The sequence below is a fragment of the Canis lupus genome, chromosome 8, assembly GCF_048164855.1.
Source record: "Canis lupus baileyi chromosome 8, mCanLup2.hap1, whole genome shotgun sequence".
Classification (NCBI taxonomy): domain Eukaryota; kingdom Metazoa; phylum Chordata; class Mammalia; order Carnivora; family Canidae; genus Canis; species Canis lupus.
The window spans coordinates 70,003,869-70,031,697 of NC_132845.1; the positions used below are offsets into that span (position 1 = coordinate 70,003,869).

Below are 27,829 nucleotides of genomic sequence, written 5' to 3' on the forward strand. Positions count from 1 at the left end.
TCCAGGTAAAGTCTTGTGTGTGCGTGTGCCACATTTGGGGGAAAGTGAGGTACCTGGGTAGCTGGAGTGTATGATGTAAGGTCATGTGTCCATGACCACACCCAAGTCAAGGCTTCCAGAGGTTCCAGTGACAGCCCCAGGCCAGTCAAAGACTTCTCCAGATTCATCACCCTTGGACACTGGAAAACCACCTACTATGAGGGGGCCAGGAATGGCCTTAGGGCCCTAACACCACACCCTGTCACAGAGGTCCCCTGGCAGCCCAGGACATTCAGTGGGAGAGCTGTCCTGGACAGAGCAGGCTATGCAGGCAGTAGCAACACTAGTACCTGAGGTGCCCGGCCCCCAGGATCCCATGGGCATCCAGCAAAGGTTAACTGAGAACTTTGTTGTGAGCCAGGCCTTGCCCCAGATGTCGGAATACCACAATGAACAGAATGTCCACTCTTTAGCGGGTGACGAATGATAAGCGAGAAAACCAGCAAGTGTGAAAGACCACCAGAAACACACCTGTAGTTAAAAAAAAAAAAAAAAAAAAATTGGTTCCGTTGCCTCTTTCGAGGAGGAAGACACTTACTTTAACAAGGGGGTGTGAAAGAGGACTTATGATAGGATTTGGGCTTGGGTGAAGTGATTTGGGGGAGGGTTCAGGTTAAGTGGGTTTAATTCTGGATCAGATGCTGTCAGGAAGCGACACAATTCCATGACTGCTGCCTTCATAAATATTTAAAGTGAACTGAGGCTAATGCTTTAAAGAAGCAGCAGTTACTCCTAAGAGCCAGAACAAGGGAAACATTTGGTCTTTTTGTGGTTGCAACAATATTCCCGTTTGCATCTATGTTCAAACACGATTGCAAGAGGAGTCACTCCATCACTGTGACAGAATGGCCTTGGGTGATGTTGGTATTCTGGGAAATTGTTTATGTCCAAGAAGAGGACGGCAAGGCCTAGCTGCAAGTGCCAGGCCAGCTCCCAGACGGGGGCGGGGGGAGCTTTCCTCTCTCTCATGAGAAAGGCTCTCTCATTCATTCCACCGTTGTAGATTTTCTGGGTGTCAGGTGCAGAATAATTCGAGGAGGACAAAAGAGACATGGCCCCAGTCCTCGGGGAGCTTGTAATGACAAGACTGCGCTATCTTAAATAGACTGTCAGAAACTGGAGAGAGAGTGGACCAGACCAAGGAACCCCCAGGACAAAGGCCCGGGGGCCGGGGAGGATGCTGAGAGCCATTTAGCAGGGCTGCCGGCGGAGCCACGCCGTGCGCGCGGGCAGGAGGTCGGCTGGGGTCGGACCCTCGGGCAAGCAAGGCCACCTCTCCCAAAGGAACTGCGGCCCTGATTTGCTCAGATACAGGAAATGAAATCCAGCAGCTTTGATCCCGGTAACCCACCCGGCCACGAGCTCATGCATATTCAGCAGCTTCCTTCCGGCTGGCGACTCCGCCTCAGCCCCGCCCTGCTGGCAGACTGCGCTTGCGCCGCCGGCGCGCCGCTCTGTCGTCATATGTGCGCGCCCCCCGCCGCCGCTCGTCCGGAGAGCGGGGAAGCCGTGATGGCAAGTTCGGCTGCCTCCTCCGTGCGACCGCCGAGACCCAAGAAAGAGCCACAGGCCCTCGTCATCCCCAAGAATGCGGCAGAAGAGCAGAAACTCAAGCTGGAGCGGCTCATGAAGAACCCGGTGAGGCGAGACGCTGGTTTGACGGTTCCTCCCGATACCCTTCATTTCCAGGCTTCTGGGGACCGGTGGGCCCGCCTCCCGTGCCTCCAAACTTAGGAACTCAGTACCCGAACCCCTGGGCGAGCCCTTAGGAAGGAATAGATTGCCCCGAAGATAGCTTCCCTAGGCCTTATATCGGAGCCCAACCTGGACGAGAGCGCCGTGCAGCGGTTTCCCGTGCTCTAAGACGCTAATTTAACTTTGTGTGAACTGAAGCATGGACTAGAAAGATACAACTCATGGGTTGGCACAAGGGTTTATTTTCTTCTAAACGGCTCCGATTGTTAGAAGGGCATTGGCCAACATACCTGGAGCGAGTCACTCCCCCTGTCTGGGTCTCCTCCTTTCGGTCATAAAAATAATTGGGTGAGGTCTCACACCTTTGGCTTGGAAGGGTTGGCTCCACCTGTCGTAGTTCAGGTTAGAGGTTTCCAGCCATAAATGATGGCTTACGTTTCTGAATTCTGCTTTGGAAAGTTCCAAGTGTAGCCCTGGCAACGCTGTGGGCCATCATAGACCCCAGAGTATATGCAATGAAGTAAATCTAAGGAAGGGAAGAAAATCAGTTCAAGGAGCAAAGCAGCCTTATTTCACCCATCCAGCTAAAATACTTTGGTTTTAAGAGATGTGAATTTGTCAGCAGGTTTGTGCTTAAAGATGCTCCTGTGTTTAAATGTTGCAGGACAAAGCAGTTCCAATTCCAGAAAAAATGAGTGAATGGGCACCTCGGCCTCCCCCAGAATTTGTTCGAGATGTAATGGGTAATGTCTTGTGTGTGTGTGTGTGTGTGTGTGAGTGAGAGAGAGAGAGAGAGAGAGAGAGAGAGAGTGAGTATAAATTTTGGAGTGTGGATATGAAAAGCCTGTGCTTAATATTTGTTAATTACATCTCTAATAGGAAAAAAAGTTCACTGGTTCAGTAATTTAGTACTTACAATGAAGGGGTGTTGTTGCTTACAGTTTGGCACTAGAGAATTTTCTTCTGCATTGGTTTATTTTTTTTTAAGATTTTATTTATTTATTCATGAGAAACAACAGAGACATAGGCAGAGGGAGAGGCAGGCTCCCCATAGGGAGCCCGATGTAGGACTCGATCCCAGGATCACGATCTGAGCCAAAGGCAGACGCTCAACCACTGAGCCACCCAGGTGCCTTGCATTGTTTTAAATAATGCAGTTTTGTTTTTTGTTTTTTGTTTTTTTCTAACTGGAAATAGTTTTATTTTGGGGGTTGTAAATTAACATACTAATTATAAAGAAGGATGAATAACAGAGGTATGAAACATTTTGAACCCCCATAATTCTACCATTCTTGTAACTTTTTTTATTTTTTATTTATTTTTTAAAATAATTTGTTTTTTTTATTTTTATTTATTTATGATAGTCACAGAGAGAGAGAGAGAGAGAGAGAGGCAGAGACACAGGCAGAGGGAGAAGCAGGCTCCATGCACTGGGAGCCCGACGTGGGACTCGATCCCCGGTCTCCAGGATCGTGCCCTGGGCCAAAGGCAGGCGCCAAACCGCTGCGCCACCCAGGGATCCCTGTAACTTTTTTTTAAAGGTTTACTTGAGAGAGAGCATGGAGGGGGTGGAGATCCCAAGCAGACTCCGCACTGAGCAGGGAACCCCTCATGGGGCTCCATCTCACAACCCTGACATCATGACCTGATTCTAAATCAAGACTCAGCCGCTCTACTGACCGAGCCACCCAGGCATCCACCCCTCCACCCCCGGCAGTGCAACATTGTGATATAGCCTTCCAAACTCCTATAGTCGAAACCCTTCAGGTTTAAGAAAAAATGGTTTTATAAAAACATGGTTGTTTTACACATACTACTTAGTATTTTTTTTTTAACTTAATATACATGGACATCTTTTCAGCTCTGTAGAAATTTAGCATGTCAAATGTGAAATCGTCTGGCAGGGGAAGGAAAGATCTTAAGCTATCTTCTAGGTTTCTGGTCACTCAGTTTGTTCTTCCTCTTACTACTATGTTAGAGTGGAATTTTTAGTGACGTCGCATTTGACATTCATGCAGCACTTATTTAATGATAACTATACTATGCAAGTCACTGCGCCAGATCTGAGTACAGTGGGAATGGTCCTTTCCATTACTTCCAGTTTCTTTCTTTGGTCCCTTTCTTCTTCTTCTTCTTTCTTCTTTCTTCTTCAAGATTTTATTTATTTATTCATGAGAGATACAGAGAAAGAGACATAGTTAGAGGGAGAAGCAGGCTCCTCATAGGGAGCTCGACGTAGGACTCAATCCCAGAACCCCGGGATCATGACCTGAGCCAAAGGCACACGTTCAGTGTCTAAGCCACTCAGGCATCCCTCTTTGGTCCCTTTTGATTAAGAGTGGCCTTTGTTGGTAATGGGATTTCATTAAGAACTCTGGACTCTTCTGACTATAGGTTCAAGCGCTGGGGCTGGCAGTGGAGAATTCCATGTGTACAGGCATCTGCGTCGGAGAGAGTATCAGCGACAAGACTACATGGATGCCATGGCTGAGAAGGTCAGTGAGCAAGGAGGCTGGTTGAGCCCTTGAGTTTGGGCAGTGTGCACTTAGGACTTTAAGGAAAAAGCATTTAAAGACGAGGAGATACACCTGGTTCTTGGCCTTTGTGAAGCCTGCCTTCTAAAGTCAGCATGGGAAACATGTCAGGTAAATCCAGGTTACTCCTAAGTCAGACTCATCACATCAAGATACTCCTACTAGGAGTTGAATGGGAGGAGAGAGACTTCCATGTGTGTAGAAGGGACAGCAGAGTCCCCTCTCCCCTCTGGGTCATTTGCCATGAAATGGAATAGAAAGGATCTCCTACATCACTTGAGTTATTATTTCTAACTGTTACCTCTTTGGCTGAATTCTGATAATTCCATGTAGCTCTGTGTTTGGTGTGAATAGTAGTGTGGTTTCATGTGTCTGCTTCTTTGAATGCTCTAGCATAGAGGCAGGCATTTCTTCATGACGGGTGTGAAATAATAATTAACAATTGGGAATGGACTTAGAAATCGTATTATAAAAACTATTAAGCGTTTTAATTACCTGACCAGAAGAGCTCAAAACCTCCTCATTCTTAAAAAATAATCTTCAGACATTTCATTTATTTTTCAAATAGAATTTTGGAGTTGTTTTATCCACACCAAAAATTCTTGTTGGATTTTTTTTATAGAATTGAGTTGAATCTGTAACTTAAATTGAATGAGAATGGATGCTATACTGTTTTGTAATCTCTAGAAATGTCTGGTGTTTTTTCTGTATCTCTCAATGATGATTTATGGAGATTTGGTATATATCTTACCACATTTGTACAAAAATTTTACTTTATTTTATTGCAGTGGTGCTAGGTGCTCCTTTATATTTTATTACTATTAGTAAAAATCAGAAAATAGTGATATTTTAGTATTCCTATATTTTCCTGCCTATTAATAAAAACCAGAGGCACTTAGGTGGCTCAGTCGGTTAAGGATCTGCCTTTGGCTCAGGTCATGATCCTAGAGTCCTGGGATTGAGCCCAACGTCGGGCTCCTTGCACAGTGGGGAGCCTGCTTCCCCCCTCCCTCTGCAGCTCCCCCTGCTTGTGCTCTTTCTCTGTCAAATAAAATCTTAAAAAGTGAGATGGGGGAGTGCCTGGGTGGCTCAGTCGGTTAAATGTCTGCCTTCAGCTCAGGTCATGATCTCAGGGTCCTGGGATGGAGCCCCATATCTGGCTACCTGATCAACAGGAGCCTGCTTGTGTGCATCTGTGTGTTTTAGAGAACTTCACATACTTCAAATGATATTTATTGTTTGCTTTTTATAAAGGAGGAAACTATCCAATAACATTTGATTTTCCAGTAATTTGATTTTTTAAAAGACTGTAGAATGTCTCCCCCCCCCCCCCTTTTTTTTTTTTTAAGATTTTATTTATTCGTGAGAGACACAGGCAGAGGGAGAAGCAGGCTCCACGTAGGGAACCTGATGTGGGACTCTATCCTGGGTCTCCAAGATCATGCCCTGGGCCAAAGGCGGCACTAAACCGCCGAGCCACCCAGGGTTCCCGTTTATGTCTTCCTATATAAAGGAAAGAACATGTCTTAAAAAATTAAAACAATCATTCATGAAAATTGAATACTACTTAGCAATAAAAAGGAACAAACTACTGATACATGTGACGTGAATGATTCTTAAAACATGCTGAGTGAAAGAAGCCTTGCATAAAAGAGACCATGCCATATGATTCCATTTATATGAAATTCTACAAGAGACAAGATTAATTTATGTTATGTATATGTATCAGAATAGCTATCTCTGGGAGTTGGATAGGAAGGGGTATGAGGGAACTTTCTGGTGTGGTCAAATTGTACACTCAAGATTTGAGCATTTTGGTTTTGTTTTTTGTTTTTAAATTTTACTTATTTATTCATGAGAGACACACACACACAGAGGCAGAGACATAGGCAGAGGGAGAAGCAGGCTCCATGCAGGGAGCCTGACGTGGGACTCGATCCGGGGTTTCCAGGATCACACCCTGGGCTGAAGGCAGGTACTAAACTGCTGAGCCACCAGGGCTGCCCGAGTATTTTGTTGTATGTATTACCTTTAGAAAAAAATAGAAGAGCTGTTAACAAATATTAAACCCTAGTTAATGCTATGCATGCTTAAATCTTTAGAGGTGAAATGTCTTGGTGTCTGCAACTTACTTTGAAATGTATTAAAAAAAAAGCGGTAAGATGGATTGATGGCTAGAAGTAGACAGATGTGATAAAGCAAGAAGCAAAATGTCAATTGTAGGATCTTGGTGGTGGGTATAGGAACTGTAGAACTCCTTCAACTTTTTTATGTTTGAAGTTTTCCAACATAAAACACAAGGGAATGTATTACAAGAGATAGGCATGATACAGAAGAAAATTTGAAAAAGTGAAAATTCACTGGAATGGCCAAAGTTAAGTTTGAAAAATGTCTTTATGATTTGGGAACAGAATGGAAACATTGCCATGGTGGTTTTCACGTGGCGTTTGCTTGTCCTGCAGCCTGTCTTGGCCCCCAGCTATTGGTAGTTCTTCTCCAGCTACTGCTATCTTCTGTTTATGACATTCTCAATTCCATTGGGAAGTTTCTGGTAGCTTGTCACACAGCTATACCTGGTCACCATAGTGGGTTTTCCACTGTCAAGAATAAAGAAAACTATATAAAAACTATCAGAAGCTCTTTAAAAATTTTTAAACTGCTATAGAGAGGGAAGGAAATAGAGCGTGCAGTTGGCTTAGCTACTGTCAGTCTGAAGTTTGTATATCTCAAGACCCAGAGAAAATACAGAAAAATGTTTCACAAACCCTGAGTCCACAGAGACACCCAGGTTTTTATTTCACATGGCAAAAGACAGCCTCTGAGGTTAGAAGAAACAAAAAGGGAAGCATGTCCTTACCTTTCATAGTGACTAACAGGATGTTACTACCGAAGGAGCGCGTGGTGCTGCTCAAGTCCTTGTGGCAGGTTCACAGCCAGCAAGGGCAGCTGCTCCAGCATCAGAGTGAGACATTTGTGGCTCAGCTTCTAAACAGACCATGTTTTTAGCTTTAAGTTGTTTACTTTAACTTTTTTTTCTATTAAGATTTTATTTATTTGATAGCACATACACACACGAGCTGGGGAAGGGAGAGGGAATAGGAGAGGGAGAGGAAGAAGCGGACTCTCTACTAAGCAGGGAGCTTGCTGTGGGGCCCAATCCCGGGACCCTGAGACCATGACCTGAACTGAGACCAACTGAGGCACCCAGGTGTCCCTCAAGTTGCTTCCTTTTGAGTTGTCCTCTGATCCGCTGATTTCCTGGAAAGGAGACCCTTCTTCTTCTTCCTTTTTAAGATGTTTTTCTTTTCTTTTTTTTTTTTTTAAAGTAATCTCTGCGCCCAGCATGGGTCTGGAGCTTCACCCTGAGATCAAGAGTTGCACACACTTCCAACTGAGCTAGCCAGGTGCCTCAACCCTTCTTTTTTTAATTTCATGATTTTTGCTCTCAAAGAGAGAGTTTCCATGTCACTCTAAGCAGATCCACACGGCCCTGGCAGTGCAGACCAGCAGACGTGTTGAAGCCACCTCATTCTCTGCAGTCTCCTTATTTACCCTGCTGACCTTTATGGCTGTGACTAGAAGAAAGAGATGGCACTTTATAGCAGTTGCATCTGTGGCTTACAAGTGCTTTCTTGTAGGTCATCAGATGTTGTTATTCCTGAAGACTGGGAGAGAGGAATTAATCTTTTTCCTGTTTTACAGGTGAGAAAATGGAGGCTTAGAGACAGGGAGCTGCTAGGAAGGAACAGTACAAGGGTGGCTCAGTGTGGATGTGTGTGTATACATATGTCTCTGTACACCAGTGTGTGCTGGTAGTGGTAATGGCAGTGGAACTAATGCTGCTGTAGAATCAGTCATCTGATAACTGTCGTCAGTTAGGACTTGAAAATCCCACAGTTCCAGTTCTCTGGCCAGGCCATCTGATGAGCTCAGATCACTGTAAGGAAAAAACACGCTTCTGGGTTTCTCCTCTACTCTCAGTTCTCCGCTATTCTTCTGACACTTCTGGTTGCCAAATGTGTGGGGATTTCCCTCACACCACACAATTCTGGGACACCAGCTGAGTGTCCTACAGTTTAGCTCAATTCTGATGCTGTCAACCTGGTGATAACGTCAGAGGCCACAGGTTCAGGCCTCAGTCCCACAAGACTGCCTTCCTGCTCCTAACCACCTCAAAGGTCAATCCCAGGCCCAGGTTGTCACCTGACTGGCTGGAGGTCTCCCAAGACTCCTTCCTCAGGTTCAATTAATTTGCTTACAGGAGGTCACAGAATTCAGGAGCAGCTAGCCAGGTGGAAGAAGGGGGGCACAGAGCTTCCATCCCCTCCCAGCACCTCCACATGTTCCCGAAATTGGAAACCATCTGAACCCCATCTTTTTGGGGCTTCACTACCAGTTGATTAAATCATTGGCCATTGGTAATTTGTTCAACCTGCAGCCTCTTTCCTCTCCTTAGAGCCCTGGAGGTGGGGCAGAAAGTTAGCCTGGTGACCAGCCCTCTTCCTTAGGTAGGGGCTTTTAGAAGTCACTCATTAACATAAACTCCTGTGGTTGAAAGGAGCTTATTGTAAAAAAGACACCATTTCACCTTTATCTCTGGAGTTATTTCAGGAACCGGGAACATAATGAAATATTGTAATAAAAGATGCCTCTGTGGCTCTTATATAGGAAATTTACAAGAGTTGTAGGGCGTCTATGCCAGAAAGAGTGGATGAAGATCAAATACAGTTGACTCTTGAACGGGGTGTTTAGGGGCACCAACCCCCCTACCATGCAGTAAAAAAAAAATCTGCATATAACTTTTGACTCCCTAAAATTTCTAATAGCCTACTGTGGACCAGAAGCCTTACTGATGATACAAACCGTCTATTAACATGTATTTTATATATGTATTGTATACCATATTGTTATGATAAAGTAAGCAAGAGAAAAGAGTGTTAAGAAAATCATAAGAAAGGGGTGCCTGAGTGGCTCAGTGGGTTGAGTGTTTGCCTTTGGCTCAGGTTGTGTTCTCAGGGCCCTGGGATCAAGCCCCACATTAGACTTCCTGCTCGGTGGAGAGCCTGCTTCTCCTTCTCTCTCTGCTGCTCCTGCTTGTGCTCTCTTGGTGTCTATCAAAAAAAATAAAATCTTAAGAGAAAATACATTTATGGTACTGTCTTGTATTTATCAAAAAAGATCCACACAGGTTCAAACCTGTGTTCAAAGATTCCGAGATTTCTTAGTTTTTTTTTCTTTTTAAGATTTTATTTATTTATTTATGAGAGACAGAGAGGCAGAGAAATAGGCAGAGGGAGAAGTAGGCTACCTGCAGGGACCCCAATGTGGTACTTGATTCCGGGACTCTAGGATCATGCCGTGAGCCGAAGGCAGATGCTTAACTGCTGAGCCACCCAGGCGTCCCTCAGATTTCTTAGTTTAAATCACAATATCTCACTAGCCAAGACCCTGGCTGTATAACCAGTAGTTGTGCACCTTCTTACACTGTCATATTTTGTTGTGTGTGAGTGGTATCTTACTGAACTGAATGTTCGCCATCAGAGAGCCATGTATTGATTCCTGCCCCACCTATTGGACAATTAAAGCGGCTCTGGAGACCTAGATGTATCTATAGCACCCGTAGTGGTAGTGACTTCTGGAGCTCTCATACACAGCCCAGAGTATGTCTAAATGATATATTTTTTCACAGCAAAAATTGGATGCAGAGTTTCAGAAGAGACTGGAGAGGAATAAAATTGCTGCAGAGGAGCAGACGGCAAAGCGACGAAAAAAGCGGTAAGGGCTTTGTGGCTTCTCATAACCAATGAAACTTAAAGGCAGGAAATGTGAAAGCTGGTGAAGTCCTTGTGGTCAGAAGTTCACCATATGACCTTTTGAGGTCCAGTAGAGGAATGGCCTTTCTTCCAGTACCTGAGGAGAGATTAAGTCACTTATTGCTGATTTATTACCTCTCTCTCTTCACAGCTCAGGTTAGCACTTTGGTGATCATGTGGATTTCTAGGGCTCCTCCACTTCTGTATTTTTTTTTTTTTTTAAGATTTTATTTATTCATGAGAGGCAGAGACACAGTTAGAGGGAGAAGCAGGCTCCATGCAGTGAGCCTGACATGGGACTTGATCCCCGGTCTCCAGGATCATGAAGGTGGCGCTAAACCGCTGGGCCACCAGGGCTGCCCTTCACTTCTGTATTTTAACATCAAGTTTAACAATATGCTGTGAGCAAACTTCCTTTAGTTTCTTCCCTAAATTAGGGTGTGTGACCTCCCTCAGTGACAGCATGTCAGTATGTAGACTGTATGTGTGCTCCCTTGACCTTTAGAGAACTGAGCAGGGTTCTAAAAACAGACCCTAATTCTTAGTCTGTCTCTGGCAATCTGTTAATTTATTGGGATAGTCCTCTTTCATTTGCTTTCTGATAGGCATAGTAAATTTAGTTAACGAGCACATCTGTATGCTACAACTTGATTACATCTTTTTTCTAGCTCTTTTGCATTTTTTATTTTACCATGTTTTAGTTTCTGCAGGTAGAATTAAATAGGAAACAAAACTTGTAAAGCTGTAACATTTTGGGATCCCTGGGTGGTGCAGTGGTTTAGTGCCTGCCTTTGGCCCAGGGCGCGGTCCTGGAGACCTGGGATCGAATCCCACGTCGGGCTCCCGGTGCATGGAGCCTGCTTCTCCCTCTGCCTGTGTCTCTGCCTCTCTCTCTCTCTCTCTGTGTGTGTGACTATCATTAAAAAAAAAAAAAAAAAGAAAAAAGCTGTAACATTTCACATGGAAAGCCCTGCCCACCCCCCCGCCCATCTTCACCAGCTTCAGAAATCTGACCCTTGCCAATGCTGGGATAAAGTTGTCATTTTAAAAAATAATAGGTAAATATGGGACGCCTGGGTGTCTCAGTGGTTGAGCGCCTGCCTTTGGCTCAGGGCGTGATCCTGGAGTCCCGGAATCAAGTCCCACATTGAGCTTCTTGCATGGAACCTGCTTCTCCCTCTGGTCTCTGCCTCTCTCTGTGTCTCTCACAAATAAATAAATAAAATCTTTAAAAAAAAAAATAATAGGTAAATAACTAAATAAAAATAGTCCTTAAATATCTTAGAATGGAAAACATCTCCAATATTCCTGAGATTGCCTTAGTCACCTCAGGACTCCCAAGGATTTGGATTTCATTTTGATTTAAGAAGAAAACAGCTTGATAATATTGATGGTGTTGGAGAAGCAGAATCATGAGAAAATATTTCTTCTATTTCATTATTATAGTGTATGTGATTATAAGATCTTTAAACATCCTATAAATATTTATTTTTCTAAAGTAATACAATAAGGTAGGTAAGGAATTAATGCATTTTATATTTATAGCCAGAAGTTAAAAGAGAAGAAATTATTGGCAAAGAAGATGAAACTTGAACAGAAGAAACAAAAAGAAGGTGAGTAGTACCTACTTTTCTTTGTTGTGATCTTTCTTGGTGTTGATCACCATGACTGACCTGTCCAGAATGAGATTTAGAGTTTGGAGCTGGTTGGCTGGTTCCTAAAGAAATGACTTACTTCTATTAATTAGGACTTATTTAATTGCAAGTGTCAGAAAGGTAAACAAAAGGAAAGATTGGCTCACATAAAGTCAGAACAGGCCTCACTTCAGGGATGGCTAGTAAAGGAGGTTGGTGATGTTACTGGCATTCTTTGTCTCCCTCTGTTCCCTGGCTCCTTGTCCTCAGTCAGCTCCATGTCCTCCCTGTGGTTGTGGGGTACCTGTCCAGCAGGAAAGACAGAGGGCAGGGACGCCTGGGGGGCTTAGTTGGTTAGGCCTGCCTTCGGCTCAGGTCATGATCTCCAGATCCTGGGATCAAGCCCTGAGTTGAGCTCCCTGCTCAATGGAGAGCCTGCTGTTCCCTCTGCCCCTCCCCCTGGCTTGTGCTCTCTCTGTAGCTTGCTTTCTCTCAAATAAGTAAAATCTTAAAAAAAAAAAAAAAAAAAAAAGACAAGACTGAGGGGATACCTAGCAAAAGTGTTTTTCTGTCTTTTGGGCTCTGATTGAGTCAAGTCAGTTAAGAATATCCTCTAAGAAAAGGAAAACTCAACTTGCAGTAGTTAAAGAAGGGTTCATTTCTCTCACAAAACAAGAAATCTGGTGGTAGGTGGCAGCCTGGTCTGGTTCTGCAGCTCAGGAAAGTCAGGCCCCAAATCCCAGCAGTTCTCCTGGCCTTTATTTTGTGGGCATGAGATGGCTGCTGCAGCTCCTAATATCACACCTATGTTTATACTTTTTTAAAAAAATTATTTATTTATGATAGTCACAGAGAGAGAGAGAGAGAGAGGCAGAGACACAGGCAGAGGGAGAAGCAGGCTCCATGCACTGGGATCCTGATGTGGGATTTGATCCCGGGTCTCCAGGATCGCGCCCTGGGCCAAAGGCAGGCGCCAAACCACTGCGCCACCCAGGGATCCCCACACCTATGTTTAAAGAAGAATTTTTTAACAGAAGAGCAAAAGAGCCGCCCCCTTCCCCCCAAAGTGCCCAACAGATGTCATTTTATATTTCATTGCTCAGTACTACGTCATTTTGCCATCCCTTGCTGCTATTAGGGTAGAATAGAAAACGGAATTGTTGTGGTTATCTTTTTTAACCTGTTAGGCTCCATCACTGGGAGCTGGGCACCTAGCCACCCTGGACTGAAATGAGATTTTATTAACAAGGAGGAATAGGAGGTGAGTCATGTACCACTATCTCATAGTGCTACCAGTCCTGTCCACCTCTGACCCCCACATGGCCAGAGGTGCCAGCCGCTCTCCTGAGAAGCCCCTGCGCTGAGAATCAGGGAAAGAGAGGTCTCCTATGGAAAGGACCAAGGACGCTAAAAGACCAAAAAAATGACGGCTGCACACCATGTTACTGAATTGGTGGCTCTTCCCTGATTGACTAGCAATGGTTCCTGGTTGTAGTTGTGACTTTTGGTCTTCCGATAAAGTCAGACTTTCACTGATGACACTAAATATCCATGGTGCTTTACAGAATCAGTTTCCTTCTGAGTTGTGAATATACTGTGACACACTTTATATGGTATAGGTTTAGACTGTTTCTTACATTTCTTAGAATAATTTATTTTACAATACTAAAATATGATTGCTAGAACCTCATCCCTCAAATAAACCACCTCATTACTTTCCCAGCCCTCTTCTCCCTCCCTCTACACAGGAGAACACGGAAGTACTTGATCCAGTCTTGCCTGTGGCATCATTTCCCCTCTGTCTGAAGAACTTAGTCATTTGGTTAGAAGAGATCTGCTGACTATGAATTTTCTTAGCTTTTCTTATGAGGCTGTCTTCATATGACCTTTGTTCCTGACAGACATTCTCACTAGAATAAAACTCTAGGTTGGCAGTTTTTTCTTTCAACACTTTAGAAATGCCATTCCACTTTCTCTGGCCTCCCTAGTTTCTGATGAAAATGTTATAATCATTTAAATTGTTCTATCGTTTTTCTCTGGCTGCCTTTAATTTCCGTCTCTAGATGTCAGTAGTTAGATTATGATGTGTCTACACATGGATTTCCTTGGATTTATCTTGTTTGGAGTTCATGGAGGTACTCGAATCTGTAGGCATATATGTCTTTTGTCAAATTTGGACATTTTTTCCCCTCTATCTTTTTTATTCTTCCTGTTGAATAATTCCTACCAATTGGACTTCAAGCTCTTTCCTGTGCTATTGTATTCTGCTCTTGATCCTAACCCAGTGAATTTTTTGTCTCAATTACTGTTTTTTATTTTCCTTCAGAAAAGTTCTGAAATTTTTACTTGATTCTTTTTTTTTTTTTTTTTTTTAATATTTGAGAGAGAGAACATGCACAAGGGAGGGAGGGCAGAGGAAAAGGGACAAGCAGACTCCCCATGGAGCAGGGTGCCTGATGCAGGGCTCCATCCCATGGACGATTAACTGACTGAGCCCTCAGGTGCCCCTACCTGATCCTTTTTTATATATCTTCTGTTTGTTGCAGTTTTCTATCTTTCCATTCATTTCAAGAGTGTTCACTCTTCCTGGTAAAACTTCTAAATAGCTGCTTTACATACAGTATTAGGTAACTCCCAACATCTTGGTCATCTTAGCCTTGGCATTTATTGATCCTCGTCTTTCCCCACGTAAGTTGGGATTTTCCTGTTTCTTCATATGCCGAGTAATTTCCTGTTGTGTCCTGGGCAATTTTTTTTTTAAGGTGTGTTTGCTTGTTTGTTTGCTTTTTTTTTTTTTTTTTTTTCTTTTGCTTGTTTGTTTGTATGTTTAGAGAGCATGAGCATGGGGACGCCTGGGTGGCTCAGTGGTTAAGCATCTGCCTCCAGCTCAGGTCGTGATCCTGGGGTCCCAGGATCGAGTTCTTCGTCGGGCTGCCTGCGTGGAGCCTGCTTCTCCCTCTGCCTGTGTCTCTGCCTCTCTCTCTCTCTCTCTCTCTCTCTGTCTCTCATAAATAAATAAAATCTTAAAAAAAAAAGAAAGAAAAGAAAAGAAAAAGCATGAGCACACAAGTGAGGGGAGGCACAGAGGGAGAGAGAATCCCCAGGCAGGCCCCCTGAGCAGGGGGCCTTACACACCTGATCCCAGGACCCTGAGATCATGACCAAGAGTCAGAAGCTTAACTGACTGAGCCACCCAGGCACCTCCCCCACCCCCGGGTATTTTGAATATATTATATCATGAGGCTTTGGTCTTGGTGGTGTTTTAATAGGCAGTCAGCCTGGCTGTGTTCCAGAACATAGTTTCTCACCAGCCTCCTGCAGGTTGTGGTTCTACTGTCAGTTTAGTTTTCAAAGTTTTGCCACGCTCTGCAGGTGTGTCCTGCATGTGCCACCCAGTGTCCAGGCAGGGTTTAGTTCTTTGATTTCAGTTCTCAAAGTGTTTTTGGTATGATGATTAGGGCCACATCCATGCTTGCGCTGTCAAGCTGAGCCTGGGAGTTCATAAATGACTTCTAGTCTCTTTCCTGATATGCTTTTTCTCTATGAGCTCTCCTGTGCTTTCTGGTTTCTTGGTACTCCCCTTCTCAGACCTCTAGCCAGGAAACTGGGGCTTTAGTTACCACTCTGGCACGTTTCCTTCACCTGCACCTGCCCTCAGGGCCGTGTGGTGGGATAACAGAGAAGAAAAGCAGTAGGGCTTGCCTAACCAAGCTTAGGACCACAGCTCCTCTGATCAGAAAGGATTCCCCACTCTTTTGAAGTTTCTGTGTCTGCAAGCCCCCATTGCCACCGCAGGTGCTATTTCCACTGTGACTCTGGCAGGATTGCCTGGGAGCCAGGGTGTGAGAGAATGGATTAAAAAGAAGCGCAAGGATTTCCCTTACCCTAAGCATTAGGAGTCCCTTTTCTCCTCAAACCAGAACTGGAGGGTTTCTTGAGTTCATCTGTACCGGGCTGCACTTCTGCATATTTGATTATCCCAGCTCCAAAGTTGGGATACTGAGGGGGAAAAAGACCTCAGGAATTCAGAACTGTTCCACTGGCACTTTGTATTCTGGTCTTTTTACCCAGTCTGCGTATGTGTTGTCCCCGTGAGCAGGATAGAGAGTGCTGGTCCTGAAGATGGTATGCGTGCCTTCTATCCAGTCTTCTCCCTTTCCTTCCTTGTTTTTCATTTTGTGAAAGAGAAAATAGATTCTCTTGCTGTGGTGATCTTGATCAGGGCCGCAAGGTGGCTTTGGTGCACCATTGAGTTCTTAGGAAATCGCGCCAGGGCCTTCTAAAAAATGGTGAAGGGGTGTTGGCTAGAAGTGCCGTTCTGTTGTTGGAGAGGAAATATCCCCCTTTCTTGTGCACACTGGTCCAGTAATTCAGTGAACATGCCCTGTAGTGTTGTCTGAATGACACCATGGGATGGATTTAAGCCAATGTGATTAATTTGAAATCTTGAATTCCCCAAAGCAGTGTTACTTTTCCTAACATAGCCCTGCCTATCAAAGAAACCTAGGGTGGCCTCAGGTGATTTGTTACTAGGTACAACGAGAGCAGTTGTTCATGCTCAACACTATGGGCATTTTGGGCTGAAGAATTCTTTGTTGTGAGGGGCTATGTCCTGATCACTGTGGGATTTTTAACTGCCCACTAGGTGCCAGTAGTGCCCACCATCCCCTAGGTCCCCTAGGTTAATGACAGTCAAAAATGTCTCCAGACTTTGCCAAACGTTCTTGGGGTGGAGGTGGGGGAAAATGGGGGACAAAATTGCCCAAATTAAGACTCATATCTCACCTGGTATCTGGTGTTCAGAAGGTACTCAATACATATTTTAGATTGAACTCTTTGTTTCAGTGCCAGAATTCTTATAAGTGCTGTGTTGGAAAGTTACCCATATCCTTTGTGCCTTTTGAGAATAAAGATAACATATAATTTTTAAAGTTTTTGGAAAAAAAATAAAAGTTTTTGGAATATGTATAAAAGAATAAAGTCAAAAATTTAATAATCCTCAAAAATAGTCATTTTGAGATCCCTGGGTGGTGCAGCGGTTTGGCGCCTGCCTTTGGCCCAGGGCGCGATCCTGGAGACCCGGGATTGAATCCCACGTCGGGCTCCCGGTGCATGGAGCCTGCTTCTCCCTCTGCCTGTGTCTCTGCCTCTCTCTCTCTCTCTGTGTGACTATCATAAATAAATAAAAATTAAAAAAAAAACAAAACAGTCATTTTAACATTTAAGGACATTTCTTTCACTTCAGTTTTTAAATATATATTTTGTAAGCCTCTTTATGTAAATACTGTATTTATAGTTCTAATGTTATCACATAACATTACCTCATAAATATTTTCCCATGTCGTTACAATTCTATAGTACAAGGAAGGATATTTTCCTAGTCTGTTCTTTCATCTGTTTTTTTTTTTTTTTTTTAAGATTTTATTTATTCATTCATGAGAGATACAGAGAGAGAGAGAGAGGCAGAGACACAGGCAGAGGGAGAAGCAGGCTCCACATAGGGAGCCTGATGTGGGACTCCATCCAGGTCTCCAGGATCACACCCTGGGCTGAAGGCGGCACCAAACCGCTAAACCAACCAGGCTGCCCTCATCTGTTTTTTGTTTTTTTTTTTTAAAGTTAATATCCATTTGGGGGCACCTGGCTGACTCAGTTGGGAGAGCATGTGACTCTTGATCTCAGGATCCTGAGTTCAAGCCCCATGTTGGTATAAAGATTATAGAAAACAAAGAAGTTAATATCAGTTTCAGTTAAACTCAGTGGCATTTACCTAGTATTCCTAAAATGTGTGAATAAAATCTCAGACTCCTAGATTTTAAAATATGTAAACAATAGTATAACAGTAATGGAAACAGCTCAAATATTATCCTAATAAATCTCCTTTCTTCCTGTCATTTGCTTTTAATCTCTCTCCACATGCACATGTCATTTGTATGTAGTTATAGTGTCTGAACAGTGTTCCTTGTTATTTTTATTTCACTTAATATTATAAACATTTCCAGTCCTTCATAATTTGTTCAGTGACTGATAATATCCAGCAGATGTTGTGCTGCAATACACCTAACCTTTTCCTTTTGCTTGACAGTGAATTGATTTGTTTTTGTCTTTAGAAGATGCTTTTTAGTGAATATTACAAACCTATCTCCCTTCCCCATGTATGATTTCTTTTCTTTTTTTTTTTTTTTAAGATTTTATTTGTCTATTCATGAGAGACACAGAGACAGAGAGAAGCAAGGCTCCATGCAGGGAGCCTGATGTGGGACTCGATCCTGGGACTCCAGGATCACGGCCCTGGGCCAAAGACAGATGCTCAACCACTGAGCCACCCAGGAATCCCTGGTTTATTTTCTTTCTTTCTTTCTTTCTTTTCTTTCTTTTCTTTCTTTTCTTTCTTCTTTTCTTTCTTCCTTCCATCCCTTCCTTCCCTTCCTTCAGATTTATTTATTTATTTATTTGTGATAGACATAGAGAGAGAGAGGCAGAGACACAGGAGGAGGGAGAAGCAGGCTCCATGCCAGGAGCCCGATGTGGGACTCGATCCCGGGACTCCAGGATTGCATCCTGGGCCAAAGGCAGGCGCTAAACTGCTGAGCCACCCAGGGATCCCCTCTGGTTTATTTTCTTAATTTAAGAAATTCCTTAATTTCTTAAGGAAATTTCAGATCAGCTATTAATACAAATTTCTAGCAGTGGGAATTACTAGATCAGAGAGTATAAAAAGATTTCATGGCTCTTAATACATTTCTTTTCAGAGGAGTAGTACCATCTATTACTCCCCTCAACAATATGTAATGGTGTATGCCTCTACCATATCCTTGCCAGCACTGGCTCTTAGAAATTATTCCTCCACGTGGATAAGAAATGTGACTTCAAAGCAGTCAGGGTCTCGTTGAGGATTTAGTAAAAACGTTACAAAAATATAGATCCCAATCTGGCAGAACCAGAGTAGCAGCCTCACTCTCTTCCCAGCCCATTCCCGCTTCTCCTACCTGTGTATGACTTCCAAAGCTCTTTTTAAGAGATTATTTTTTTAAGAGATTAGACTGTTGTTTGTTCTTTTGCTTATTGCAAAATTCACCTGAGTAAATTTGAGGATCTAATTGGTTTCATTAAGCAATTCATGAATCAGATAGCGTCCCATCTAGCAAGTAGAGAGATGCCCACAAGAGGTGTACAAAAAAGAAAGGTTTTTATTGGAAGGAGAGTGGGGCAAGAGGTTATAAGCAAATGAAAAGAAATGATTGTTTCAGGCCAAGAAATCTTTTCTGGGGGAAAGGGAATGGCAGGGTTTTTATCATGCAGATGACCTCTTTAATGTTGATCAGGAAATTTCAGATCAGCTATTAAAAAAGTCTGGGATCCCTGGGTGGCCCAGCGGTTTGGCGCCTGCCTTTGGCCCAGGGCGCGATCCTGGAGACCCGGGATCGAATCCCACATTGGGCTCCCGGTGCATGGAGCCTGCTTCTCCCTCTGCCTGTGTCTCTGCCTCTCTCTCTCTCTCTGTGACTATCATAAATAAATAAAAATTAAAAATAAATAAAAATAAATAAAAAATAAATAAAAAGTCATGTCCAGGGATCCCTGGGTGGCTCAGTGGTTTAGCGCCGCCTTCAGCCCAGGGTGTGATCCTGGAGTCCTGGGATCGAGTCCCACATGGGGCTCTCTGCGTGGAGCCTGCTTCTCCCTCTGCCTGTGTCTCTGTCTCTCTGTCTCTGTGTCTCTCGTGAATAAATAAAATCTTTAAAAAAAAAAAAAAAAGTCACGTTCTAGGGCACCTGGGTGGCTCAGTGGTTGAGTGCTAAACTGCCAGTCTCCGCATAGTAATGCATTTCTAAGGAGAAAAGGGTTAAGTTGAGAAGGCTTTTATAAACTAAAAGTCCAGTGGAATAAACTGGAAATTCAAAGTATGGTGGCTTCTCATTAGCTGAGCTTTTGGGGGGCACATGGAAGCATTTCTTCCTCCACCTGGGATAGTAAAGTAGTGTCCACATGAAAGATCGAGTCCATCTCTTCTTGTTGAGTCTGCGCCTGAGGGTTAGTGGTAGGATGCCAAAACCCCTCACAACTCCATTTTGGTGAGGTTTCCTGTTATTAATTTTCACAAGTTAAAAGCAGTCAAAATCCAGCAGATTCAGGAAAAGCTCTTTACCTCCCCTTCAACTGCCTGGTGTACCAGGAAGAGAGCTATTAATAGGGATTCCTCTTTACCTAAGAAATTATCTGCACAATAGGGCAACCTTTGTTTTCCAAACATCTCCTATTACCTTCCTGCTAATGGTCTTCCGCCTCTTGTATCCTTGTACCCCTCTCCTATGCTCAGGATGTCACTTAAGCCTTCCTGTTGCCTGTTTTTTGGAATTTTGTGTCTGTCTGGATTCCTCATACATACAAAATTAAATTTGATTTTCTCCTGTTACTATCTCATGTCAATTTGATTCTTAGTCCAGCTAGAAAGACCTTGAAAGGCAGAGGAAATTATTCATCCCCAACACAATTCAGCTTGTAATCCCAGTTCCATGAGTGCTGGGCAGTATCTTTTTTTAAAATAAAAAACTTTAGAATGGTTTAAGATTTACAGGAAAAGTTCAGAGACAGTATAGCCCAAAGGATTTCCATATACCAAATTTCTTTGTTAACATCTGAAGTTAACTGTTTTTTCACGGTTAATAAACCAATATTGATAGATGTATTAGCTAAGGTCTCTACTCTATTCGGATTTCCTTAGTTTTTACCAGGATATCACATTTCTTTTTTTTCTTTTTTTTTAAGATTTTATTTATTTATTCATGAGAGGCGCAGAGAGATAGCGAGCGAGCATGCATGCGGCAGAGACACAGGCAGAGGGAGAAGCAGGCTCCATGCAGGGAGCCCAATTGGGGACTCGATTCCAGGACCCCAGAACCATGCCCTGGGCCGAAGGCAGGCACCAAACCGCTGTGATATCCTGGGGGATCCCTGGATGGCCATCCAGGATATCACATTTCATTTAATCACCACATATCCTTAGGCTTCTATGACAGTTTCTCAGACTTGCTTATTTTCAATGCCTTTGAGAGTTTGGAGGGTTGGATATCCTGTAGAATGCCCCTTAACTGGGATTTGTCTGATAGTTTTCTTTTCTTTTTATTTTTTTCAAGATTTTATTCATTCATTCATGAGAGACACAGGCAGAGGGAGAAGCAGGCTCCGTGCAAGGAGCATGATATGGGACTCAATCCTGGGAATCCAGGATCAGGCCCTGAGCCACCCACGTGTCCCAGATAGTTTTCTCCTGATTTGATTGGAGTTAACTTTATTTTGGGGAGGAAGGCCACACAAATAAAGGTCTTTTTTTTTTTTTTTTTTTTAAGATTTTATTTATCTGACACACACACAGTGAGCCAGAGAGCACAAGCAGAGGGAGAGGGAGAACCAGACTCCCACTGAGCAGGGAGCCCTCATGGGGCTCAATCCCAGGGCCCTGGGATCATAACCTGAGCTGAAGGCAGACGCTTAACCAAAGAGTCTCCCAGGCACTCCTAAAGTTCCATTCTTAATCACATTATATCAAGGGTATATACTGTCAAGATGACTTACACTGTTGAATGTGTTGACCTTGATCACCTGGCTGACGTAGTGCCTGTCAGGATTGTCTACTGTAAACTGATTCCATGTTTCCCCCTTCCCACACTGCACTTTTGGGAAAGAAGTTACTATATGCAGCCCACACTTAAAAGAGCGAGGCGTTATGCACCCTGCACCATTCATTTATTTAGTTGTTCATTTCCAGTGCATGTGGATAGTGGCTCCAGAATTGTTAACCTGTTCCCTGTATGAAATAATTTTGTCAGCTAGAGTATAGTGTTTTGTACAGTTCCTTTGCCTTTGGTCTTACAGACTCTACCATTTCCAAAATTACTTAGGACAGCACTTTTCCCCCACCCCTTTTACAAAAATTGTTTCATCCATTTTGTATAGAGTTGGATTCATGTGTCACCTTTTGCATTCATTCTGGGATCCTAAATAACTTAAAATTTGTATATGTTGAGATTTAGTCTTTGTGCTATAAAGTTCTTTGAGTTTTGACAGATGGTATCCACTGTTATAGTATCATAATAGTTTCACTGCCTTAAAGAATCCCATACTTCACCTCCAGCCTCCTCCCACCTGCAATCCCTGGTAACCACCAGTCTGTTCACCATTTTCCAGAAGGCCAAATAGTTGGAGTCCTATAGTATGTGGCCTTTCCAGACTGGCTTCTTTTATTTAGAAAAAATGCATTTAAGATACATCCGTGCTTTTGCTTATAGCTCATTCCTTTTTATTGTGGAATGGTATTCCATCATATGGATATGCCACAGTTTGTTTATCCTTTCACCTGTTGAAGGACATTTTTTTTGCATTCTATTTCTGGTGATTATGAAGAAGGCTGCTGCAAACATCTATGTGGTGACTTTTGTGTGGATGTGTTTTCAGATCAGCTGAGTGTATACCTAGGAGGGTGATTGCTGGGTCCTATGATAAGAGTGTGTTTAGCTGTGTAAGAAACTGACAAACTGGGGATCCCTGGGTGGCTCAGCAGTTTAGCGCCTGCCTTTGGCCGGGAGCGTGATCCTGGAGTCCCGAGATCAAGACCCACGTTGGGCTCCCGGCATGGAGCCTGCTTCTCCCTCCTCTTGTGTCTCTGCCTCTCTCTCTCTCTGGGTCTATCATGAATAAATAAATAAATCTTTTTTAAAAAATTAAAAAAAAAAAAAGAAAAGAAACTGACAAACTAGCTTCCAGAGTAGCTGGACCATCTTGCGTGCCCACCAGCAATAAATGAGAGCTGCTGCTGCTCCACATCCTCACCAGCAAGTGGCAGCGCCAGTTTGTTTAATTTCAGCCATTCTAGTCTGTGTTGTGGTATCTCACTGTTGTTTTAATTTGGGACATCTTTTTGATTCTTTGTCCTTGATATTAAACATAGTAGTGATAAACACTTTATTTTTTGTTTATTATGTTGAATGAATAAGCAAGTGAAATAATTTTGTCGAATTACCAAAGGACTTGGGTGTGTACCAGATTCCTAGGCTTCTCTTTGAGAGTGATGCTTCTAGGTCCTGACAACATGTTTCCCACATGTAGGAATCAGTTGCATTGCTATTAAGTAACCCATTTCCAGAGGCTTTTCTATCACAAGGGAGGATTTGAGCCTTCCTCTTGTATTCAGCATCTCGGGCATCCAGTAGACCCATTGCACAAACATCCAAGTTAGTCAGTGTTTCCCTGTTTGTTGAAGATCGAAACCTGTGCACCTGTCTGCTGTGTTCAGACCTCTGCATGGGTGGTTGGTGGTTCTTAAAGAACCTTGAGGCAGAGAGGGTGACTAAGTTATGGAACAAAGCAAATAATCAGTTTCCTCCTTGGAGCCTAAGTTCTAAGCAGGGCTCCCAGCCATGGAATGGGCTATAAGTGGCAAAGACCCTGTTCCCCTTGGCCCTCAGGGTGGAGACTGGACCAGTCGCACCACATGCTATAGAAATAGCATCCTTTTCTGTGAGTGCAGCACTCAGGTAGCTGGAGAGTACTGCCCTAGTAGTGTCCAGAGGTCAGAGCCAGGTTTTTGATGCATCTCTAGTTTTTTACTCCATCTTTCAATGGCATGCATGGTTTTTCTTTTTTCTTTCCCTTTTTTTTTTTTGTGTGTGTGTCTGTGTGTTGTGGTAAAATACACATAACGTTTATCATCTTAACCATTTTTAAGTGACAGTTCAGTGGTGTTAAGTACATTCACACTGTTGTGCAGCCGTCGCCACTGTCTATCCCCAGAACTCTTCAACTTGTTTAATGGAAACTAATGACACTGACTCCCCCCTTCTCCCTACTCCCAGCCCCTAGCAACCACCAGTTTACTCTCTATCTCTGTTCATTGGAATCGTAGGTATCTCCCTGTGGCTGGCTTATTTCACTTGAGTGTAATGTCCTCGGGGTTCATTCATGTAGTGGCAGGTGTCAGAATATCCTTTTTAATGCTGAATAATAATTGCATTGTGTGCATAGACGACGCTTTGCTTATCCACTCAGCATGCTCACCTCACCCCCATCTCCACCTCATTTTCCTTCTGTCTCAATTTCCTTGTACACTCCTGCAGGCACACCAGGCAGAGGGCTAGAGAGTCAGTCCAGGTCAGAGCCCTGATTCTTAGTAACTATGAGACCTTGAGTAACAAGTTATATGACCTCTATAGACTCCATTCCTCATCTATAAAGTGGATCTGTAGTAGTGGTACTTGTCTCACAGACTTCTCTTAAGTAATCTCCCCACCCAGTGTAGGCATAAAACTCACAACCATGTGATCAAGAATCGCATGCTCCTGACTGAGCCAGTCAGGTGACCCTGTCTCATACACTTCTGTTAGAATGAAATGAGATGGTATATGGAAAGACCATCTTATGTGCCAGCATGTGCCTGGCACATAAGAGATTTTTAACAAATATTAGTTATTAAAACATGCTCAGGGCACCGGGGTGGCTCGATCAGTTGAGCATCTCTTGGTTCCAGCTCAGGTCATGATCTTAGGGTCATGAGATCGAGCTCGCTGTTTGGCTCTCCACTCAGTGTGATGTTGGCTTGAGATGCTCTTTCTCTTACTGCCCCACCCCCCACCCCCACAAAGTAAATAAATAAATCTGTTATTTTTTTAAGATTTATTGGGACACCTAGGTGGCTCAGTGGTTGAACGGCTGCCTTTGGCTCAGGGCGTGACCCCAGGGTCCTGGGATCGAATTCTGCATCAGGCTCCCTGCAGGGAACCTGCTTCTTCTTCTTTTGCCTATGTCTCTGCCTCTCCTTGTGTCTTTCATGAATAAATAAACAAAATCTTTAAAAAAAAAATGCTCACCGTTTGTACTTTGGAAACTTCTCTTTTTTTTTTTTGGAAACTTCTCATTCCTTTTGGCATGAGGTTGAGATCCTCAAGTTATTATTATTATTTTTAAAGATTTTATTTATTTATTCACGAGAGACACACACAGAGGCAGAGACACAAGCAGAAGGAGAAGCAGGCTACATGCAGGGAGCCCGATGTGGGACACGATCCTGGGACTCCAGAATCACGCCCTGGGCTGAAGGGAGGTGCTCAACTGCTGAGCCACCCAGGCATCCCGAGATCCTCAAGTAATTAAACTAAATCTCAGAGATGGTTTCCAGCCATTGCCATGAGTGCTCTTTAGTGTTCATTCTAAGTGTGAGGGTGAACTGTAGACTTCTCTGCCCTGGGTGCCCCGGGTCTCCCCTCTTGAAGCTGTCTGTCTGACCCTATGACAACAGCAGTAGCAAAGCTCTGGGTCCCTGTGGGCTCTGGAGGTGCTGGGGGGAGTTCCTGCACATCCTCGGGGAGCAGGCCTGTTGGTGGGCCTAGGGAGCCTACTGTGCCTGCAAGGTGCTGGAGGACAGGGCTGCATTTGTGGGCTCTGGATCTCCTGTTTTAGCTCTCGCCCACTGCCCTGCTCCCAAGAAGAGGGGAGGAGGAGGAAAAGTAGCTGGGAACAGGTTGTTTTTCTGCTTTGCTTTTGGCCAGCTCAGCTGCACCGTGGGTACCGGCAGTGATGCTGGGGAAACACTGGAATTCGGAGCTGCACGTGGAGTGTCAACAGAGGAGGCTTCTGGGTCTGTGGGAAGAGCCGGGAAGCTGGCATATTTGTTGTGGGCAGAGCCCTCTGCTACACAGTTTTTGAATCCTTTTGCACACTGTAGTGAGAGCTTGAGACTTGGGCAGGAGTGTTGTCAGCCTAACATTAAATTGTAAAGGGTTGGCTGGGGACATCACCCTGGCATGGTGACACACATGGGGGCCTGGTAGGGTAAAGGGGATGGCATCTTAAAAGCAGGGAGGCCCAATCGATGGGGTGTTGGGCTATCTTGATGGATCCTGCTAGACCTTCTTCACAAGGATGAGATCCACCTGCCAATAGTGGTAGATTGGTTCTATCCTTTATATTTGAGAAGCGGCACGAGGGACTGATGGCCATGAGCACTTCCTCTGGTTCCTCACTGTCCTGTGCAGGAGAAACTGCAGCTGACCCTTGAACAATATAGGTGTGAACTGTGTGGGTCTGCATATATGTGAAGTTTTCTTTTTTACTGCACTGTAAAATGTATTTTCCTGATTTTCTTAATATTTTTTTCCATCTAGCTTTTTTTAAAACACAGAATGCAATAAATATCATATACAAAATGTGTTAATGAACTGCTTATGTTATTGGTAAGCCTTCTGGTCAACTGTAGGCTTATTAGTAGTTACCTTTGGGGGAGTCAGGAGTTATACATGAAGGGGCGCCGGGGTGACTCAGTTAAGCATCCAACTTGATCTCAGCTCAGGTCTTGATCTCGGGATCATGAGTTCAAGCCCTGTGTTGGGCTCCGTGCTGGGCAAAGAAAAAGAAGAGATATACGTGGATTTTTAACTGCATGGGGGGTTGGCATCCTTAACCTCTGCACTGTTCAAGGGCAAACTATAGTTGATAATCTTTCCTCAGTGCCTCTCCATTTTTAAAGTGCCCCTTGGTTCTCTGGATGAATTTGGATATTTCTAATCAGATGTCATGTGATTACAGGATCCAGTCAGTCCCAGGAGCAGCCATCCAGTAGCTCTGAGGAAGCATCTGGAACGGAGGAGGAGGAGGAGCAGCAACCCAGCTTCATCACAGGGCGATGACAGTGTTTGCTGTAGTGGCTGTCTGGAGCCTGGCCCATTCTGGAACCAGAGCCTCAGAAAACCCTCCACACAACCCGAAGGCAAAGGAGGCTCTGTTTCAACTCCGGTCCCCTCCCAACGCCTTGCTGAAGAGAAGCAAGTGGGAACCCATCCTGACTGTTCGCAGCCCGCCTGTTAGCAGGTCTCCATGCCTGTGGGACAGAGGAGACTGTCTCCTGAACCCTTGGGGCACCACCGAGCAGAATTCATTCATGCTTCCACCGATGGGGATCACGCATAACCTTCTGCTCCTGGTGCCTGTTCTCATATTTGGACAGTGATATGATAAGTTTGGACTAGTTTCTATGAAAGAAATGTTTATTAAAAAAAAAAAAAAGATGTTTATTTAGTAAAGAACAGAAACACTTTAGGTTTTGTTCAGACCTGTGTAATGTTGTTCCAAAGCTATAGGGAAGGGCTGGGAAGTAATGTGACAGGGTGGGCCTGCTTCCAAGCTTGCTGAAGGAAATGGCCCTGGCTCTGGGGTCAGCCCACAGTGCACAGTGCAGGACCTCTACTTCCTTCAGCTGAGAGGCAGACTGTACCCCGTGATACATGCTGTTGCCCATCAGCCCCCCAGGCAACAAGTGTAAATTGGGAGGCATGTGCAAAGGCAGATGTGGGGCTCAGCCCGGGGGCCAAGCCATAGGAAGGGCAACTTGGTGTATGAAGGGAGCTTTTGAGAAAAACAGACTAGAAAATAAGCAGGTAGAGAATCCATGCTGGACTGGACCAGAGCAGAGTATGGGGAGTCCTGGCCCAACTGGAAGGGAGGGAGTGAATTGGCTAAAAGCTGCATTTTCTTCCTGTGTTAAAAGGGGAGCTGAACAAAGTGTGAGGTGACCAGGGGCAGCCTCTCAGGCCAGCAGGAGGGACAGAGATGGTTTGAATTAGAGCCTGTGCTCACTTTTGGGGTTATTTATCTCTAGTTCCAAGTTTCTAAGTATATTTTATGCCTTTTATGGAGTTTGATAGAATTAAGGAAATAGGTTTTGAGCTAAGGGAAACTAAGAAGCATTTTACTTGTTTTTAATTTTTGCAGTATGGATTTTCCTGGCCCCACCCTGAGCCAGGCGACATCTGTGATCACTTCTGTACTTTAAGCAATTCAAGCCACAGGAATCTTTCTTTCCCAGGAAGCTGAAATGGAAAATCAGCCCTAGTAAATTAGCATACCCCGTGGCTCTACATTTTGGAACCTGTGTTTCTCTTGTCAGGGACTGGCTAGTTAGTTTTGTGTTTATTTTTTGTTCCACTATCTTTATACTGTTGGTTTCCTTATCTTCCCACAAGATGTGTGTCACAACTCTTGCTTTGAATCTGTAGCCTGCATCTCGTGGATGTTCTCTTGCCCTGGAGGCTGTCGACAGTGCTAGAACTTGGAGCCTGAAGACCTA

At 44.0% G+C, this 27,829-nt stretch overlaps 1 protein-coding gene across 2 annotated transcripts; it reads left to right on the forward strand.

The window, feature by feature from the left end:
- The first annotated feature begins 1,494 nt into the window (after positions 1 to 1,494).
- PRKRIP1 (PRKR interacting protein 1) lies at positions 1,495 to 26,802 on the forward strand. Of its 2 annotated transcripts, none has more exons than XM_072837376.1 (6): positions 1,495 to 1,677; positions 4,129 to 4,229; positions 7,907 to 7,970; positions 9,958 to 10,043; positions 11,627 to 11,694; positions 26,293 to 26,802. In XM_072837376.1, exons 1-6 carry the CDS (start codon positions 1,504 to 1,506, stop codon positions 26,391 to 26,393), a joined length of 594 nt encoding a protein of 197 aa, XP_072693477.1. In that variant the 5' UTR covers positions 1,495 to 1,503; the 3' UTR covers positions 26,394 to 26,802. The 2 variants fall into 2 exon arrangements, with proteins under 2 accessions (XP_072693477.1, XP_072693476.1); XM_072837375.1 differs by lacking the exon at positions 7,907 to 7,970 and adding an exon at positions 2,399 to 2,477 and having other exon boundaries at positions 1,499 to 1,677.
- Positions 26,803 to 27,829: the final 1,027 nt, after the last annotated feature.

Coding starts and splice junctions, on each gene's coding strand:
- PRKRIP1 (XM_072837375.1), top strand. CDS start 1,504: ATGTGCGCGCCCCCCGCCGCCGCTCGTCCGGAGAGCGGGGAAGCCGTG. Junction 2,478..4,128: donor ATTTGTTCGAGATGTAATGG/GTAATGTCTTGT, acceptor TTCTGACTATAG/GTTCAAGCGCTGGGGCTGGC. Junction 11,695..26,292: donor ACAGAAGAAACAAAAAGAAG/GTGAGTAGTACC, acceptor ATGTGATTACAG/GATCCAGTCAGTCCCAGGAG.